The sequence below is a fragment of the Bactrocera oleae genome, chromosome 2, assembly GCF_042242935.1.
Source record: "Bactrocera oleae isolate idBacOlea1 chromosome 2, idBacOlea1, whole genome shotgun sequence".
In the NCBI taxonomy this organism is placed as follows: Eukaryota; Metazoa; Arthropoda; class Insecta; order Diptera; family Tephritidae; genus Bactrocera; species Bactrocera oleae.
This window is the reverse complement of record NC_091536.1, coordinates 58,659,521-58,674,672: the sequence shown is the minus strand read 5'-3', so window position 1 is coordinate 58,674,672 and position 15,152 is coordinate 58,659,521. Positions and strand designations below refer to the sequence as shown.

The window sequence follows — 15,152 nt, the reverse complement described above, 5'->3', positions numbered from 1 at the left end:
ATAAATAAATGAAACTCTCGATAATAGTACAATATGTTTTTGTGTCAAAAATGGGTTGAATCGGATCAATAGTTCCTTTAATATAAAATTTTGCCAAAACCTGAAGTAATTTCCCGGGCTTTGATCCTTGCAAGTTGCGAGAGTATAAAATGTTCGGTTACACCCGAACTTAGCTAAAACTACATTAAATCTTCAAATGAAATATGATATCACATGACACAATCAACCGAAGCAACTAAATTTAATATAGATTTAGTTGATGCGGAAAAGGTCAACCAGAGGATTATACTTGTATATATTAGCGATATGAGTTTTAGACCAAGGCCTAGACCAATTCCATTCTAATTCAGCGATTAACCATATAGAAATTCATTAAAATATCACACACCAACTTAAACGGTTTAAAACCAGGTGGAAAGTCGGAAAATATTATATAGGATATATAGAGGGCAAAGCAATTATTGCATTAATTTTTGACATTGTCAAATCGTCAGTCACGATTCAAAATCGTGAATATCAGATATATGCGGGTTAAGGCAAGTTTTCGCCACATGGCAAAATTGTACCCATTTTAGGCACAAAGATTCACTGTTATTAGGCAAATATGCTTTATCAATTTCATTAAAATAACTCCCACATTGGCGGATATCTGTGGTATAAAGTCAACTGGAAGTTCGAAAATCTTTATATTAGGTATGTGAGGGCTAAGGGAAGTATTGGCGCGACTTAACCCATTTTTGATACAAGTGCACCCTTATTTTCAATGAATTTCAATAATATATATCAAAGATTTACCGATATTTTCATCACAAAGTCAGCCATACGCACTGTAGTCGACATATTTGGCGTCAGGGTTCTTGAAAAGTTATAGTCCGATTTTGACAATTTTTAGACTCGGGATGCCATACCTCAAAGGCACTGTTTGCGCAAAGTTTCATCTGAATTCATTGATTGGTGTACAGAAATAATCAGATGGAGATTAAAATTGTGTTAAATGGGAGGTAGGCGAGTGTGTAGTCCGAATCCATTTTCACAATGTAATATAGGCTCGTCAGGATAATGTTATGTACTGAATTTGGTTGAAATTGGTTAAGCAGGGACCGAGAATTTATATTTCTGATACATTTATTTATTGATTTATCGCGCTATTAGTATTTTTTAACAGAACCGTTGTATCGGGAGTGGCTAAAGTTATTATCCGAGTTTATCCGGTTTTACAGTGTCGGTAGAGGTGCTTGAGGGATTTTTCCTGTACGAATTTGGTTATATCCATCTTCGTCCATCTACGAACTCGTCCTCACTTTTTTGTCAAAGAATTCTGTATCAAGTTTCATTAGGATATCTTAATTTTTACTGAAGTTATTGCTTGCTCAGACGGACAGACAGACATTCACTCGGATTACAACTCGCGCTTGTATGGAAATTTCTTTCATTTGACGAGGTATATTCACGAAATTAGGCACGAGTTATTGTTTAAGGCAACAATGCATTTTCCAAAGAAATGGTTCAGATCTTTATATCGAATGAAGTTCTTGTAAGGAGCCTTTGAATTTGTGAAGGGTATAATAGCTATAAATTAAAGCAACCGAAGTTAACGTTCATCAAGCTGACTGGCGACTATTTGGAAGATATTTGTATTATTATCGTATATTTTAGAATGGAAACCTTGGCGTCATAGCCACGATAGTGATACACTATCGAAATAATGAAATCCTTAGCTGGCCTTAACTGGAATTGATACGAAGTTTAACTTTTCTACAAAGCTTACGTAGGCTCGCACTTCAGTGGAAAATATTCAGTTTAGTGTAAGATATCTCAATAAAACCAGTATCTTCATACTTCTAATTAAAAATTTATTGTTTTTCATTTAATCTTAAATTACTATAAACAAGTATTTCAATCAGATTTTATTGAGATATTTTACGTGCAAAAATACTTAGTTTATGCTTCAATTAAGATTGAAGACAAAATAAAGAAAAACGATGTGGTATTTAGTCAACCAGATGAACGAGATTCGTTTATTTGTTGATTTGAAATCGCATTACTTGTCTCATATATTGACTACATAAAAGATATAGCATCAACGGTCTGGACTGATTTCAATAATTTTTACATTGCATTTGCACAAGTTAGTATCATAACTTCTGCTTATTTATATATTTCGATATATTTATTGATGTTTGAGCTATTATTTGAAAAGTTAAAACATCGTTCTATGGGGAGTGGTCGTGACTTTAGTCCGATTTCAAAAAGTAATTTTTTACACCATGTCATAAGCGCATAAAGGAAATATTATAAAACATATTAACTTTCTATTGGATAGAATGATGTAACCCATTGCCCTAGTTTTGAACTAGTTTAGAATCTTCCTTACAATTAGTAGTTTCGATCATAATCGTTATATGGAAGGAGGGATCTGCAATTTAAAACTTTCTTATTTTCTTTAAGAGTTAAAGTGAGTCCTTTTATTACAACCTTAGACTGCCAAGAAATATTCAGTTAGTCTCGTCATCACCACCATTGCGATATATAAATAATATAAACCTATACTAGGACGAAAATCCTGAACCATGTTGTAGACTTTCAAACTAGAGTTTAATTTGAGTTTGCATCATAATATCGATTTTATTGCATTATTTCATAAATATGTATATGTATTTAAAATTATTTAATAAATTCATCTAGAACAGCTTACAGGCTATAAATACTTTTAAGATTACATAGTATAGGCGTGCGACAAAAATACTTTTTGAAGCGAATTCATACAGTAACCCATAACACCGCACTGACCGGCGCCTCACGGGATGTTATCACCATTATATTAAGGAACAAAGAGCATATAGAATTATGCCCATATAGATTCACACATAAAATGTTTTACAGTATGCGGATGTGAATGCCTCCGCCACCATACAACCCTTATTTCCCACTTTAGTTGGATCTTCTTCCATTCAATTTGTCCTGAATTTGTTGCAGACTCAGCCCCTTGGTTTCCATTACAACGAAAAGTGTGAAGAAGAATGCAACAACACAGAAGATGCCAAACAACCAGAAAGCATAGTATGAGCCCAATGCATCGAGTGCAGGATACCAACGTGTTACTATAAAACCGAGGACCCAGCATGTGGAGGCGACGATCGAAGACGCGATTGACTTAACATTGGGTGGAAACATCTCGCCCAAGACAGCCCATGGCAGTGGACCGAAACCAACGCAGTAAACAATGTTGAAGATCACTAAAGCAGGCACAGGCAACCAAGTGAGATTGCTGGCATCACCCACAACTTGCTGTACATAGAAGAAAGAGCCCAATGCGGCCAAACCGACAGCCATGCCAAATGCAGAAATCAATAAAATCACTTTGCGGCCCAAACGATCAGCAATGATGGGTGTTAAACCTGAGGAGCCAACTTGAACTGCACCGATAATGATGGCGGCAATGGCTGGATCTATACCGGTGTTAGCACTAACGAAAATCGACTGGCTATTGAATAGCACGACATTGATACCGGATAGTTGTTGGAAAGAAATCAAACCGGCAGAGATGATAAGCGCCTTACGATTGCCCACATTCCTAATAAGATCGACAATGGTACCCTTATTAGCCATAGCCTCCTCGACTTCGCCCTGAATTGTGGTCATCTCATCTTGTACAACATCAAGGCTTTGACCGCGTAAGAATTGGAGTGAGTTCAGTGCATCCGATTTTTGGCCTTTACCAGCGAAATAGTAAGGACTCTCCGGCATGAAGAAGAAGATAACGACGAAGACAATCGGTACAGCAAGACAGCACCACTGCAGTGCTATGTACGAGACATACGGACCGATAGCGTAAACATATAGAATGCCAGCTGTAAAGAGAAAAAGAAAGATGAGCATATACTCCATCGAAAAAAAATCAAATAACATTCAAAACTAAAGGATACTTACCGACAATGAACAACTGCATTAGAGATCCAGTTGCACCGCGTACCGCATCTGTTGCAATCTCACCAACGTACATTGGCTGTACTGTCATGACAAAACCCACGCCGAAACCCTGTATAATACGTCCCAGATACAAAATCCAAACCTCACTGGCGACCATCATAAGAACGTAGGCCGCCACGAAGAAGAGCGAACTTGAAAGCAATACCCATTTGCGACCAATTCTATCGGCGAGTGGACCAGCAACGAAGGGAGCTAAAAAAAGCAAAAAGGTACAAGCTGCTCCCAATCTCTAAATTAATTCACAAGTACTCCACACACCTATTAAAGCACCCAATGGCGCAAGCGATGAAATCCACGCGTCCTCTTCTGTGGTGACGGGACGATCGAGTGGTGAGTCAATCGGATCAAGGGCCCTCAGTTTCGGTGCCACTGGTGACGTCCAACCGAGACAGGTGCCCACCGCAAAGGCAGATATATTTGCTGTAAAATTTCATATTATTTCACTTTAGTTGCATGAGTTATTCACAAAAGAGGGTGATAAGTAGATAATTCAATAAAATGACGTCAATAAAGAGTATCGATGCACTTAAGTGGGTTTATCGGTACCGGCAGCGAAAATCCTAGCTATTGTTTTACGCGAATCTTCATCAATTGCGTGTTTATTAATTAATGTTTATTTTAAAATACTTTGCCATAGCAACACAATTTAAGAAAATCTTTAGAAAGAATATTTCGCTTGGAAAATCGAGAATTACAAATTCTTATTTATTTTTCATATGTATGTAAACAATTATAATTATTGTTTTTCTGCCATCCAGCACATTCTTAGTAGGAATCCTTTATCTTTTTATTGATTTCATTTTTAATTTATTTATGTTTTACTCACCAGCAACAGCGGCGATGAATATCCGTAAAGTCTTCACTGGCTCCATTCTGGTATTACGTGCAAATCCGTCGCTTATCTGAAAAGGACTTACTTCACTGTACTTGACTTGATTGTGTTGTTCTTGTGAACTCATTAGTAGTTGCAGAGTGTTATGTATAAAGGCACAACGGCGTTTACTAGCAAAGCGCTAGTAGCTGAAATGAATGAAAGATACGTTTGATGATGCATTGCTTAAATGGATTAAATGATCATATGCTACAGACAAACATACATACATACTTATACATATGTATATACAGGTATAGCTAAGTGTTAATGGCTTGCTAATAACGTAATGTGATATAAGTAATTAGCGCCAGGGTTGTACAGTCATTACAGAGTTTTTGTTACAATTTTAATTCAATATAAAACATGTTTTTATATTGTTAAAATAATAATGTTAATAAAAGTGAAATCAGAATAAAGTTAAAAATTTAAATTAATAATCATATAAACTAATTTAATTAACTAAAATGTGATTATGAAAATTATCTGCTTTTTTCAATAACCAAATTACGTAACATATTAAATATCTAACCCTCAGTTTATGCTACTAATTTTGAATTTATGCACAAAATTTTATAAACTGCACTTATGACCCTACAGTTAGCTGACCTGATTCGTCTCGATTTGGACGGGACATACCGGATTCCGAGTTAAGCGTCCCGGCCGTCCCGGGAAATTGAATAAAATTGTGTTGCTCTCTCGCCTATTATATGTCGCGATTTTCAGTGAATTATAATATGGAAAAAATCGGGGTTTTGCCGATACAAATATGGTCCCCTAACCCTAGAGACTTACGGTAAATAACTATTGACAACTTAAATCCTAAAAGCACATGATAATTTAATGCAAACTGTATTAATACTAAAAAAATAGGATTAAAATGTTAATTGAAAATCATTTGGGCTTCTTTTCTAACTAGACAAGTGCTTTGCTCTTCTTATCTAACACGTTTCACAGTGTACACCGACTTTTCGATCACTATTTGAAAAGGTTAACTGTCTCATTAAATGGGTAATTGAGAACAATTATGGACTAAATTACTTCAATACATTTAATTAGTGATTAAGGATTGATAGGCGTTGCTATACACTGACTTAAATGTGTTTTGTGTATTTTAAATTCTATGCATTATTCACCTAGCCGACTTCTTAATTTTGTTTACAAAATCTGTCTGTTTGACTTGTTGTTCCTCAGAGAGATTTATAATGCTGAGGTTCCGTTTATAACACTTTCGAGCAGCTAAAAGTAAGCGATAATATATGTACATATGTATATACACAGATTAGAAGTGTCCAGCGCACAAAAATAAAAAAGGAAACAATTTCTGGTTTCAGGCAGATGCCAAGAAGTTGAAGTACGTTTGGCTACTTCAAAACAAAAACAGTAGCAACATTTTGTGTCGCCTTGTATTTTTGATTATATCTTGCGCCGGTTAATTTCATTATAAAATTTCCATGGAATTTTATAAGATTTTTATTTACTTATTTGTAGTAAATCAACTGAAAGATTTCCACACTACTAATTTCATTGATAAAGTCCATCGACGTCGCAAATGACGACAATGACCATATCCTCGAATGATTACGTTCTAGCATTAGCATTTGATAGGCGACGACTAAGGTATGTTTACTCGATTAAGAAATAAGAAAGAAGCAAAGACATATAAAAAGCGCTATAAAATTTAAATTCTGTGTGTGAAACGTCACAGCTGCAACGATTGCAGACTGATAGGCAATGTAGGCTTGCTATCAAAATGATGTACATATGTTTGCAAATTGTTGGAATCGTTGGAAAACCGGTAGTTCATTAGGCAGTTGGTGTGCTGTCTGCGTAACACTTGACACTTACACATAAACTAGATAAGACGATAAGACACACACATAATCGCCTTAAGCCCCTGTCTGCTAATTAGGGACTGGCTCAATTATTATCGCGAATTAAATACTTACTTTGCACATCTATTTTATGCCGCGCGAGCAGACAAAACAAATAGCACAATGCTTAGAATTTGCTATTCTCGAGTAGCTAGTGACTATTTTTGGAAAGTATCTTAAAGACAATATAATTTGCGAGATTAGGTAAGCACATAGTAAGTGGTAATGTAATGTCGCGGCATTAAGTGCTTGGTGTTTATCTGAGTATACTTAAAGTTAAGTGTTGTGTACTAATGGCTTAAGTCGAATTAGTTGAATCTGTCGTCCAAGTTACGCGCAGCCTTGCTTCGCAGTGGCAATAACTCTTTTAGTGTTGTGTGAATTCTTGAACACGTTTTGTGTCTGCCATCGATTTACAAACATACATATTAGTTGTGTGTATGAATGTGTGTATAAACCCGGTTAATCGAACTGGACAAACTCATTGGCACTAAACATCGATATGAAAAAAATCCAAGGCGATAATTTTCAAGTGCAAACATACTCATACAAACATGCACGTACACTCATACAAACCCTCATATCAACACACCATGTGTGTGTCTCACCGGCAGTGGCGTACTTACTGGGTAATCGCTACTGATTTCCTGACTAACTACCTGCATATAGTTGTTGTTATTATCGATGCTGACTAATTTAATGATTGACGTGTTCGATTGACCAAAAATTGTTTTTGTTTATGTTTATTCACTACCTTGCGAGCATGACACTGCCAGTTATGCGCTGCACATCACCTAACTACATACATATGTACAATTCATACTGCTATAGTGACCATTAGTGAAAACCGGTGAAGTACTGAATGGAAATTTTTTAACGCTAGCGCAGGGTCAGGCATGCGCAAAATCACCAAATTTGCTATGATTTTATAGACGGATGTATCTATGTAGGTATTAGTGACTGGCTTGTTTGTGAGCCCACTTGTGCGTCCACCGCATTATTAATGAGACAGAGAGGTAATCAAATGATTGGTTGTACGCTTTTTGACGATAAACTAAACAAGCTTTTTTAAGATAATAAGTAACGCGTCACTATGTTTGAAATACATATTTACACATTGACGACTTTTGCATTTTTAATAAGATCAATTGGCCTTAATTTGATGGTTTTGAAATCGTTGCTACTTAAATAAAACGTACTTAAAAGTTAAGCAATTTCGAAAAAATTTCCGTTGAAAGATTTAAAAAACTAACTATATATATATTATATAATTTAATTTTCTTTTCGATTTAAAATAAGTAAACTCTTAATTTTAATTGTTTTAAGAAATTTTTGAAAATATGAAATGGACTTAATTTCACTGGTTTGTTAAACGAGATTCGAAGTCAAATCTTTTAAGTTAAGAATACTACAAGTACAATATAAACTACAGTTGTTTGGCTTTATTAATTTAATTTATTCGACTTTTTACTTCATTCACTTTTGCCTTTACTTAATTTTTTTCTTGGCTTCCGGTTTTGAGCACCTAAATACCGCTATTTTAAGCCGTTAGATTGGCTACTAAAATAACTGCCTGTGGCCGTTTAATTTGGCACGCTACGCAAGCAGAATGGGGTATTGTATACCGTTATATCACATGTAGTTGAGTGTATATGCAAGTAGTTGCAGTATAGCTAGTAGGCGTGTGCAGCGAATGTTTGAGCATTTAAAGCAAGCAATTAATTTCAGCGCTTAAACTTGGATATTTCACACAAAATTGAGATGAAATCAAGCAAATGCATGCTTGAAGATACCAGATGCAACAAAGATAGTCGTCAAATAAACAAAACACCCCCGACTTTTGTCGCAATTTCAATTAAAGAAAAAGTATTTTTAGTAATTTAAAACGATAATGAAGCGCTGCACAAATTATTTCAATGAAAATGTGTATTTATGTATTAGATACTCAAATATTAAAAAATTAAATTCTCACTTTTTATATATCCGTGGTGTTCACTGATATCCTTTTTTTAATTAAAAAAACGTTTGCGACAATTCGTCTGTGAAGGTCCTTGAAATTAATAATATTCGTAATATACTTTTACTGTTTTTCGACTAGTTTGTACTTATGGACTTTTACTCCCACAGGACCACCCTTGTGTGGCCGCTATTCGAAACGTAATGACAGACTCGCTCCAAATCAGACGCAATTTAAAGCTTTTTCGACACATCCCGCTATCAATAAAATGTGCTATACATTGTAGACTCTTTGCAGTGCGTCGATGCAGATTAAAACGACACGATCATTAACGATCGCATTGCACGATTTCGCTGCTACACTATATGCCACCTATTATCATAAGTACTAATTGTTGGTGCTTATCAGCACTAGCTGCGACCGCGACGTTGACTGCGCTGTCGCTACAATCAAACCAACCGACATACATAAATGGCATCCAATCAGCGATCGCTTGGCATATTCGTCAAGTTCAATTGGACCGAAGAAGCGATAAGCGTGTGATAAGTGCACGCATGTACATATATTTGTACGTAGGAGTTGTATGGTGAACTTGTTCTTCTGATAATAAATATGTGCCTGATTATGCGAAGTAGGTGAGAACACTCATAATAGTATATTATACAATCACGTAGGTAGTGAAATGTGGTGTTGGGAAGTTGCAAACGTTTCAAGCTTTTGACAGTTACTGGCGAAACTTTTCAGTGCGACCAAATACGAAATTGAGAGCTTTGCTTGTACGCGTAAACCGGTTATGTGAAATTCGGTCGAAGTAAAACTGGTTGCTGCCAAAATTTCCATTGGACGATATGTTGATGGATGAGATGAGTTAATGACTCAATAGTCATACAACTTTCGTTGTATTTTCGTTACTACCAACCGGTGATGGCTTAACCTCACGGTGCCCGAAAGCACCAAATAATGCGAGCTATTTGCAGGCCTAAAGGACATGATGTCGTGTTTGAATTCTAAGTTTTCCCTAGCTATTTTGCTTGACATCGAAATATCCTGACACCATTGAAGGGATAAATACACATTTCTCAACAACTTGCTTATCGATACACGCAAGCCCTTAATTTCAGAAATTATCATTCCACATAGGTCATCCTGCTATAGTATACATATGTATGTTTGTAGTTGTAGTATCCAAATTTTTTTATTTATTGAACCTGCTCGTTTAAAGCCTAACAACAAGTAATAAAATCTGAAATCAATTAAAAACTAAACAAGCTCAAGGCTGTGGTTGAACCTTTTTGCTAATATGTTGCTCATTTGAAAGCTGGTAGATCCCTTCTATTCAAGCGGGTTTGATTACAAGATTGTAGCAAGGCATTGACTAATGGATTTCGATGTTCCCTTTGTTCCTCATGCTTAAGTTCTTATTTCTTCTTACATTGACTCGTAGTTTTCATATAAACAGTTTGAATACCGAAATTTCAAAATTTCGCTCCAACACTAATGGAATCCGTTCTCCATAATTTGACATTCATACCTTATGGTCACTCACTCTTAATCAGGAGCGCGTACACTTACTATAACTCAAGTACGTTGTCGTGATATACAGCAGCAGGTGATAACAAATAAAATGTTTTTTCCACCCATTATTCAGAAAATTTTCAAAAAATTCCAATATTTATGCCCCGCTAATTTCATTTTGAGTATCATTTCAATGAAAATTAGATTTGGCGTCATGTGGCGAGGGTGGAATTGTAAACAATTCGTTGATTGAAAGGTTGAAGTATCGTCAAAACTATTTGCAAAGCACTCACCTCCAACGGCACCAATACTATAATGGCAATAACAACAATTACAATAAATATATGCAAACGGACTGCATATCTTGAGTGATGCATGCAGCAATTACACAATATTATTTTTATTGAAATATGTAGGAATGTGTAATTGGTTGGAGGTATGTGTAAGGTACATATGTACACATGTATGTATGAGAAAAAATTCTAACGCTTACAGTGATAGAACACGTTTGCTTTGTAGGAAGAATGCATTGTCAATCACGTGTGTTATTTATCAACGCCCTTCCCGCTACTGCATAGCGCGGAAGTAAATATTTTTTAAAAATTTTGGATTATTTGTATTTAATACATATTTATTGATTATTGCTTTTGGCAGCCAAAAATAAATATATTTTCGCAAGGGTGGCAAAGCGAAGTGTTTATGTTGCGTTACATTGCACATACGTTTTTGCAAGAAATTCCTTCGTAAGGCATGAACTCAACATTTCTGCATATTTGAGTACGTTTCCGTTGAGGTAATATTTTAAGTGCTAAGGCGCCCATTCAAGTGCTTTCGCAATAGTCGCCATCAGGTGAGAGATAATTAAATGCGTAGTTCATGCAACTGACTCAAAAACTCATGCGAAATAAAGTAGCTTTGAAAGAGTAAAATAAACAAAATATTTATTTGCTAGTTAATATAGTCTAAACGGTTGTGGCCTGATTCATAAGCTTCCCAGTAGTTTATTAATTTCTTTTGTTTGAAATCGGCTTTGATTGGGAACATCAAATCTTTTCCAACTTGGTCTTTCAATGCCTTCTGGTTCAATGAACTGTCTTGAGACGTTATATGGTTTAAACAACTCAATCTTTCTCTTTATTTGATATTTTGATAATACATGTTTCTTCGCCACTTACTAGAAGAACGTGTTGGGACGCTTGTAGAATGCTCGTTTCTTCGTTAAGCCAGAGTGTACTCTTCAATTGTCTGCTCAACCAAAAGCGAATGTTTGATGGTCTATTCAAGGTAAAGTATATTAAATTCCGGCTTTGTAGGTGGTATGATTGTCTTAAATGGTTTAAGCATTTCTCCTATTCAGTAACACACGACGAAGGGTACAAGTATTTGTTTTGAATACTTTAGAGAGTAGGAAAGGATAAATCATTACTTGAAATGTACTTCCTTTTTATAAGAAGTTAATCTATAATACGTACTTGTAGATATATGGTATTATTTGAGTAACATGAGCATCCTGATCTTGATCACAGTTTTCCGGATACGAAAACCAAAAAGGATTAATGGTCTGTATGTGTTTGAGTAAAAGCAGCGTCTTTTTGGAGAGACTAAAGAGAACAAAAGCCATAGATATGGAATATCTGCTGTTGTCATTCAAAATTTATAGGCCTAAGCTAACTTAGGTTAAAGCGTTTCGTGCTGGTAAATACAATTTTTATATGCACGTAAGCCCCTCAAAAATTGATAAAAAGATAATCAAAAAAGTATAGAATATTATCTGTAGCCGCAAAAGTGTAAGCTTTCGTCATACCTCTTTGACACTTCCAATGCCTAATATACCGAATGCTGGTTAAGTATGGTTGTCCTATATAAATATTATATAAGATAAAACGAATATCATTTTGAATTCAAATGTCAAAAGTTATATGATGTTTCAAGCGCCAAGCTTTTATGATTTCCTTCTCGTAAAAATATATTAAGTTAGAAATTTCACAACACACTCTATTATTGTTCCAATGTGTTATTTAAAAGTAAAAAAAAAAGTGAACAAAAGCTGTTTAATTGTTCAAGGTAATTTATAGAGCCACTGTCATATAAATTGCGCATTGGAATATTTTCAAAATCCATAGCTTATAACCTTTCTAAATTTAATTAAATACAAATCCAGATTTTCGTTTGGACTAAAATAAAATTTGCACATTTTTTAACTTTTGATTTTTTATACAACTGTCTTTGGCTCTAGAATGTAGCAACATAAATGGAACCAAGTGTTTTATTTGCAGTATTTCACATACATATGTATGTAAATACATATATTTCAGACATAAACAAGTTTCTAATGAAATTTATCAGTCATTTACGATTTTCCGACAATTGAGCAGCATCTTAAAGAGAAAAGGATGTGTGCGAAATTCCAGATCGATATCTCGAAAACTGAGGGATAACAATGCACATACGTACAGACAGACGGTAATGGCTAAATCGACTCAGGTCGTCAGGCTGATCATTTACGAGGTGTGTTCGAAGGTAAAGGTGAATTTTGATTTTTTGCGGGCTGTGTAAATTCGATTATCGATTTTCTGTTTTTGTTATAATCGAACACATAAATTTATCATATGCTTGCATTAGGGGCCAATTTCGATTTGTTTGTTTGTTTTTGACAACAGAAGAGGCTAGTCACATTTTTGTGTGCTCTTAGATTTTTGACTTTTACAAGATATGGATCAAAGAATGTGTTGTAAAGTGCTCCAAGGCACTTGAAATGTGGACTGTGGCATTAGGTGAGTCCACTTTGTCTCAAAAAAGTGTTTGTAAGTGGTACAAGCGTTTTACAGAAGGCTGAGAAGATGTTGATGACGATGAGCAAAAGCAATGTCGCATTGGTGTCGTAATCATGCTTCAACCACCGAGTTCACCAGATTTGGCTCCCTGCGACATTTTCTTATTACCAAAACTGAAGAAACCAATGAAAGAAAAGCGTTTTATCACAATTCATCAGATCAAGTCAAGATCGAAAAAAGAGCTGATGGCCCACCAAAAAGCGGATTTCAGAAGTTATTCGAGGATTGAAAAAAGCGTTGACACAAGTGTATAATATCCGAAGGGGATTACTTTGAAAAGGACAAAATAGATATTTATGAATAAATAAGTACTTAAAAATTCACTCTTTCCTTTAAACACACCTTGTATATACAGATTTCCAGTGTAGGTAGCAACCATTTATCAAAAATGAAGAGGGAGTTGAGCTTATTAAAAAAAAAACTGATAAAAGTGTGAACAAAATGGATGGAAAGTTGTATATCGTTTGCAAAATTCAACACGCGATTTTTAACCAGGAATCTCAAGTGAGTGCGAAAATTCCAAAAATTCGCGATACTTAGGCTGCTACTGTTGGTCGGTAAGTCCATTATAGAATCTTCATCTTCTTATCTTATGATGATCTTTAGTTATTGTGCATGAGCCAAAGAAGGTTTCTTAGTTGGTACAACCAATTTTCAACAGATGAACAAAATTAATAAAATGACTCAAAATGAACTTAATATTTGTGTAATGTCTTTCCTTCAAATTTATTTTAGTAGGTAGCATAGCAATGCGCGCAGGGTATAAACCAATAAATAAAATATTTATAAAAAAATCATTTGGATATTAGTTTTATTTTTATGTAAGCTAAAAATTTTTTGAAGTTTAAATTAAAAATTTACTCAAAGATAAAACCAAATAGTTAAAAAAATATTTTTTAAATCACCGGCTTTTTGTACTTGTACTAATTCATAGCACATTCTGCGTTAATTCACAACAAAATTCATTTGTATCATCATTATTATTATTACCCAACGGTGAAAACAAGTTTAAGTAATATTATTTACGAAGAAATAAAGGCAAGAAAATAAAGCTAAAATGAAATTCGACTTCCAATACATACAAATAACTACAAAGAATGACACAACACATATCGCATACTAAATACAAAAGAGTCACAACTCGAAAAATGACAAATGCTCAGAAGGCAGAAGATGCAGTTAACCTAAAAGTAGACCGATAACGGAGATTTAGTTAAGTAAGATAGTGATGGCAATGCAATTTCTTGGATAGGTAGATAAGTGTATTAACGTACAAATGATATATATATATATATATATATTGTACGAATTGATATACTGAAAAAATATTATTTGATTTTGAAAATATTTGAGTTGTGACGCTTTTGTATTTAGTGTGCGATATGTATTGTGATTCTTTTGTTTTTAGTGTGTGATATGTACAAATATAAAAACACACATAAAAACAAGTGTTTTTTATTGCTGTTTTATTTTATCTGCCAAATTACTACTTACCCGTTGTGTTTTTATACAAGTACATTCCACTCGGATACACTCTGCCCCACTTTGCTTCACTTTACTACGAGTATACTCACCACTCAACTACGCGCCTAGCACAACAATTTTCCACACAAAATAAAGCACCACTTTTTACAATAACACAATAAAATTAATTTGTTACAAAAGAGGAGCAAAAAAACCGATTGAACAAAATAAATATTTAAATTGCACTTATGTCAACTAATGAGGATCTGCAAGTTTTTTAGTTGCCGTAATAGTTTAACAATTCACAAGTGGCAACAACAACTAAAATCCAAGGGAAAAGAAAAAAAAAAAGAAAAATCTGACAATTCACTGAATTATTGAACCACTGACTCAAAGATACACTGCCGTTGTGACCGTTTGACGCAATCTGAATCGCTCTACGTTGCGTTTATCAGTATTTGTACTATTTTCGAAAATTTCTACGCTGCGTCGCCGCACGCACACTAGCATAAACAAGCGTATAGAAAGCAAGCGTTTTCACGACATTAAACTCTAGTCTTCGTTGACGCGTTTCTTTTCCTTTATCTTCCTTTATCAAAGCACCGCAAGTAGTGCTTATGTACTGCAGTGATAAAGCGGGTACTGAC

General features: G+C 34.8%; 1 protein-coding gene across 3 annotated transcripts; it reads right to left on the bottom strand.

Annotated features, from left to right (window-relative positions):
- Positions 1 to 2,594: 2,594 nt before the first annotated feature.
- Positions 2,595 to 14,937, bottom strand: LOC106622239 (facilitated trehalose transporter Tret1). Of its 3 annotated transcripts, none has more exons than XM_014241354.3 (5): positions 14,616 to 14,937; positions 4,817 to 4,892; positions 4,249 to 4,410; positions 3,931 to 4,182; positions 2,595 to 3,851 (listed from the first exon to the last, which is right to left on the bottom strand). In XM_014241354.3, the coding sequence occupies exons 2-5, from the start codon at positions 4,860 to 4,862 to the stop codon at positions 2,932 to 2,934; spliced, it is 1,380 nt and encodes a 459-aa protein (XP_014096829.1). In that variant the 5' UTR covers positions 4,863 to 4,892; positions 14,616 to 14,937; the 3' UTR covers positions 2,595 to 2,931. The 3 variants fall into 3 exon arrangements, with proteins under 3 accessions (XP_014096829.1, XP_014096828.1, XP_036234358.1); XM_014241353.3 differs by lacking the exon at positions 14,616 to 14,937 and adding an exon at positions 8,708 to 8,908 and having other exon boundaries at positions 4,817 to 5,010; XM_036378465.2 differs by lacking the exon at positions 14,616 to 14,937 and adding an exon at positions 8,708 to 8,908.
- Between the last annotated feature and the right edge of the window lie 215 nt (positions 14,938 to 15,152).

What these genes read in the sequence shown, in the direction of transcription:
- LOC106622239 (XM_014241353.3), bottom strand. Translation starts at nt 4,949, where the DNA reads ATGAGTTCACAAGAACAACACAATCAAGTCAAGTACAGTGAAGTAAGT. An exon ending in GCCATTGGGTGCTTTAATAG is followed by an intron (nt 4,183 to 4,248) that starts GTGTGTGGAGTA and finishes TGCTTTTTTTAG; the next exon opens with CTCCCTTCGTTGCTGGTCCA. An exon ending in AATGCAGTTGTTCATTGTCG is followed by an intron (nt 3,852 to 3,930) that starts GTAAGTATCCTT and finishes TTCTCTTTACAG; the next exon opens with CTGGCATTCTATATGTTTAC.